General features: G+C 64.2%; 1 protein-coding gene across 1 annotated transcript in view; it reads left to right on the plus strand.

Moving 5' to 3' along the window:
• BAZ2A (bromodomain adjacent to zinc finger domain 2A) overlaps window positions 1–4,189 on the plus strand; it is a 27,750-nt gene that overhangs the window by 12,737 nt on the left and 10,824 nt on the right. Inside the window, exons 5-16 of the mRNA XM_019511655.1 lie at window positions 107–461; window positions 549–657; window positions 908–1,009; window positions 1,241–1,451; window positions 1,645–1,706; window positions 1,962–2,027; window positions 2,105–2,296; window positions 2,378–2,632; window positions 3,047–3,261; window positions 3,510–3,584; window positions 3,705–3,870; window positions 4,108–4,167. Of these exons, the coding sequence (XP_019367200.1) occupies window positions 107–461; window positions 549–657; window positions 908–1,009; window positions 1,241–1,451; window positions 1,645–1,706; window positions 1,962–2,027; window positions 2,105–2,296; window positions 2,378–2,632; window positions 3,047–3,261; window positions 3,510–3,584; window positions 3,705–3,870; window positions 4,108–4,167 (1,868 nt within the window). The remainder of the gene's footprint in view (window positions 1–106; window positions 462–548; window positions 658–907; window positions 1,010–1,240; window positions 1,452–1,644; window positions 1,707–1,961; window positions 2,028–2,104; window positions 2,297–2,377; window positions 2,633–3,046; window positions 3,262–3,509; window positions 3,585–3,704; window positions 3,871–4,107; window positions 4,168–4,189) is intronic.

Genomic DNA, 4,189 nt, shown 5'->3' on the forward strand with positions numbered 1-4,189 from the left:
GCAGCGTCCTGAGAGGCCCCTAGTGCCTGCCCTTCCCATGCTTTGCACTCTGGGGTGCAGCTGGATGCCATCCCCTTGCCCACCCACTTGTCTTCCCCCTCCCCAGACAGCAGCTTGGACTTGAACCACGGCAGCGACCCTGGCCCAGAGGAGCCAGAGCCCCTGGAGCTCGAACCCCCACTGGCACCTGAGTCCCCAGCTCGGTCCCCCTCCCCCGAGGAGGAGGAAGAGAGGGATGAAGAAGCTTGTGATGAGGGGTGCCCGGAGGTGTCTGCTGCCCCTGAAGTAGACGGTGAGGAGGCTGCACCACTCAGCACATCAGTCAGCGGTAAGCACCAGGGCCCCCTGCATGCCCTACCCCCCCGGAGCATGTTAACTAGCACGTGTCCTCTCCCAGCAGCCGAGACCCCACGCCGCCGCATTGCAACGGAGGAGGAGGTGCGCTTCCCCCTGCAGCACGGGTAGGTGCTGCTCCTGGGCGGGGGCCAGGGGGAGCACAGGGGAGAGGGGAGCTGGCACATGCCGAACCAACGGGCTGTGATGTGCAGGTGGCGCCGGGAGGTGCGCATCAAGAAGGGCAACCACCGCTGGCAGGGAGAGACCTGGTACTACGGACCCTGTGGCAAGCGCATGAAGCAGTTCCCTGAGGTCATCAAGGTAAGGCCGGGCTGGGGGCCTTGGGGGTCTTTCCCTGGCACTAGCACTTTGGATGGTTTCCAGGAGCCGGTGGTTGTGAATGCCACGTGCTGAGGATGGACAGCACTGGGTCCCACCCCCATGGCCCAGCCCCATGATTCTGTGCTCTCCTGCCAGGCATTGCTTCTTCCATCAGCCCCTGTCAGGTTGTGAGGGGGGGAGCTCTCCCCAGCCTTCAGCCCTGACCGCCTCCCCCCACTGTTGCCCCCAGTACCTGAGCCGCAATGCGGCACTGGCTGTACGGCGCGAGCATTTCAGCTTCAGCCCTCGCATGCCTGTCGGAGACTTCTATGAGGAGCGTGACATGCCCGAGGTGAGGGCTGAGAGATTTGCAGGGGAGGGGGCTGATCGTGGGGTGGTGGGGTGGGGGTTACAGCTAGTTCTGGGGAGGTGGTTGGGGGGGCTGCAGCCCTGGGGGTACTTGGAGGAGGGGGACTGGGAGACAAGTCAGGAGCTGTGGGGGTCCAGGCAGGGGACATTGCAGTGGTGGCAGGGCAAGAATAACCCCCCAGCAGGGCTGACTCTGGCTCCCCGGTCCCACTAGGGCCTGCAGTGGGTGCGGCTGACCCCGGACGAGATCCCTGCCCGCATCCAGGCCATCACGGGCAAGCGCGGGCGCCCCCGCAATGCTGAGAAGGCCCAACCCAAAGACCCTCCAGCCGCCAAGCGAGGCAGGGGCCGTCCCCCCAAGGTCCGCATGCTCGACCTGCTCAGCAAGACGGATGCCCGACTACTCCGCCGGCTGGAAGCCCAAGGTACCCTCCCGTTCCCTCTCCTCTTCCCCATGCCAGAGCCAGCCTCCACCTGCTCAAGTGGCCCTGTGGGCTGGCAGGGCCTCTGCTGAGGGGTGATGGGTCTATCCTGCCACCAGGCCCGAGAGAGGGCTGCCCCCACCCATGCCCCAAACCATGAGCGAATTTGATCCCTTCCTCCTTCCCCATTTGCCAGAGGTACTCAGTGATGAGGACAAGCTGAAGATGAGCAAGATCAAGAAAAAGATGAGGCGGAAGGTGGGTGTGGGGGCTGGAGACAGCCTCAGACACCCCCCCACCTCCACTGCTTCCTGTGTTATGGGGCCCTGGTGTCATCCCTGTGGTTACCGCGGAGTCCAGGTTGGGATCTGGGGGTGTTGCAGACCCTGGGGCTCTGGACCTGGCGGTGCTCACTGCCAGCTGTAGTCGGTGTGGGGGGACTCCGTGGTGCTGCCCCCAGGGCTCGGTAAGGGGGGCTGGGCCAGACACCTGAGCCCCACTCATCCCCTCCAGGCGAAGAACAAGCAGAAGCAGGAGGCCAAAGCACCCAAAGCCAAGGAGGCCAAGAGGAAGGGCAAGGTGGGTGTGAGGTTTGGGGTTGGGGCAACGGGGGTAGTCTCTGTGGCTCTAACCGTTGCTCTGTCCATGTGCTGCAGGCTAAGGAGAAGCGGGGCAAGGCGGAGAAGGCCAAGGAGAAGCCACGGGCCAAGGACAAGAAGGGCAAGGGGGGGCGCAAAGCTGACAAGATGCTGCTGGCCCAGCGGCGGGCAGAGGAGCGGCGCCGCCACCAGAGCATCCTGGAGGAGATGAAGAAGCCCACGGAGGATATGTGCCTGGGGGATCATCAGGTTGGCCACACACTGCGGAGGGGCGGAAGGACTGTGAGGGGGGGAGCTCCTGGCTCTGACGCCCTCCTTGTCCCCCCACAGCCCCTGCCCACCTTCTCCCGCATCCCTGGCCTGGTGCTGCCCAGCACTGCCTTCTCAGCCTGCTTGGCCACCGTGGAGTTCCTGCACAGCTACGGCAAAGTGCTCGGCTTCGACGTGCCCCGCGATGTGCCCAGCCTGGGCACCCTGCAAGATGGGCTGCTGGGGCTGGGCCAGGGGCCTGGCCAGCTCCAGGACCTGCTGGTGCGGCTGCTGCAGGCCGCGCTCTACGATCCCGGCCTGCCCGCCTACTGCCAGGTACGGGGAGGGGATGGGGACAACACAGCTGTGGAGGAATTCCCACAGAGGGGGAGTGTTCTGGGTGCAGCTGAGACGGGGGCCCCCAAAGGGGGGCACTTGAGAGCAACAGGAGAGGAAAAGGGGCTCTTAGCAGTGGTGGGGATTGACTGTCCCCTTTCGGGGGCACAGGTGCTCCTGTGCCTGAACAAGTGTTCATATGGAACAGGCGCGTGTCTGTGCGCATGCGGATGCAGATGTCTTAAGTTCGTGTGTGTGGGTGTGCCTGTACGCATGCCTGTGTGTGAATGCAGGTATGTGTGCCCATGTACCTGCATGCACGTGTGCGTACTGGTGCAGGTGGCTGTGGGGGTGTCTGTGCATGCATGTGTGTATGTGCAAGCCCACGTGTCTAACACGTCCCTCCACCCGCAGTCTCTGAAGATCCTGGGGGAGAAGGTGTCTGAGATCAGCCTGACACGGGACACAGTCTCTGAGATCCTGCGATGCTTCCTGGCAGCGCACGGGGCGGGGGCGGAGCTGTGCACGGGGCTGCACACACAGCCCTTCCAGGCGCTGCCTCCTGAGCACAAGGCGGCCGTCCTGGCCTTCCTCATCAACGAGCTCAACAGCAGCGCCCTCATCATCAAGTAAGGAGGGCCAGGGCAGCAAGCCACCTGGAAGGTTTAGGGGTGGAGCCTGTTGTGAAACTACACATCCCAGCATGCATTGCTGCAGCCTGGAGCCAAGGGCAGGGCTGTGGCTGTGCATGGCCTGCTGGGATCTGTAGTCACCCTGGAGTGCCCTTGTATGGGGGGGAAGGAGGGGGGGCCTGATGGCTGGACCAAGGGGGGCTGCTCTGCTGCATCCTAACCTCCCCCACCCCCTTCCTCCACAGCGAAATTGACAAAACGCTGGAGAGCATGTCCAACTATCGCAAGAACAAGTGGATCATCGAGGGCAAGCTGCGCAGGTCGGGGCCCATGGGCTGGGAGCTGAGGGGAAGGGGAAGGGGCAAGGGGGACTATCTGTTACAGCTCAGCTTGGAGGGGGGCAAGGAGGTGGCATGGGGGCTCAGGCCGGTGTCCTGCAGGCTGAAGCTGTCCCTGGCCAGGAAGACTGGGCATGCTGAGGGTGAGCTGCCAAATCCGGATGAGGGGCGGCGCCGGCGCAGCTCCCGCCTCACGGAGGAGAACAGTGGCCTGGAGCCGGAGGAGGATGATGAGACCCGGGGTCACAAGTCCCGCAAGGAGGAGGAGGTGACGCAGCCGGGGTGGGCGATGGGGTCAGGGGGAAGTGTGGGGAGCTCCTGTGAGCACCAGAGCCAGGACTCCTGGGTTCTGTTCTCAGCTGCCGCCTCACTTGTCCCTTCCCCGTGCCTCAGTTTCCCCATCTGGGCAGCAGGGACGAAGGCAGTGCCCAAGGGTGCCAGCAGCAGAGCCAAGCGGTTCCCAGTCCGCTGCAGCTTCTGACCTGTTCCCTTCTTCCCCTCCCAGGCTGAGGCGTCCGCGTCCAGCATCCCCGAGCTGGAGCGGCAGATCGAGAAGCTCACCAAGGTGAGGCTGTGCTGGGGGTGGT

This window comes from Gavialis gangeticus, unplaced genomic scaffold (assembly GCF_001723915.1).
Source record: "Gavialis gangeticus isolate Ggan-Ray unplaced genomic scaffold, GavGan_comp1, whole genome shotgun sequence".
Taxonomy (NCBI): Eukaryota; Metazoa; Chordata; order Crocodylia; family Gavialidae; genus Gavialis; species Gavialis gangeticus.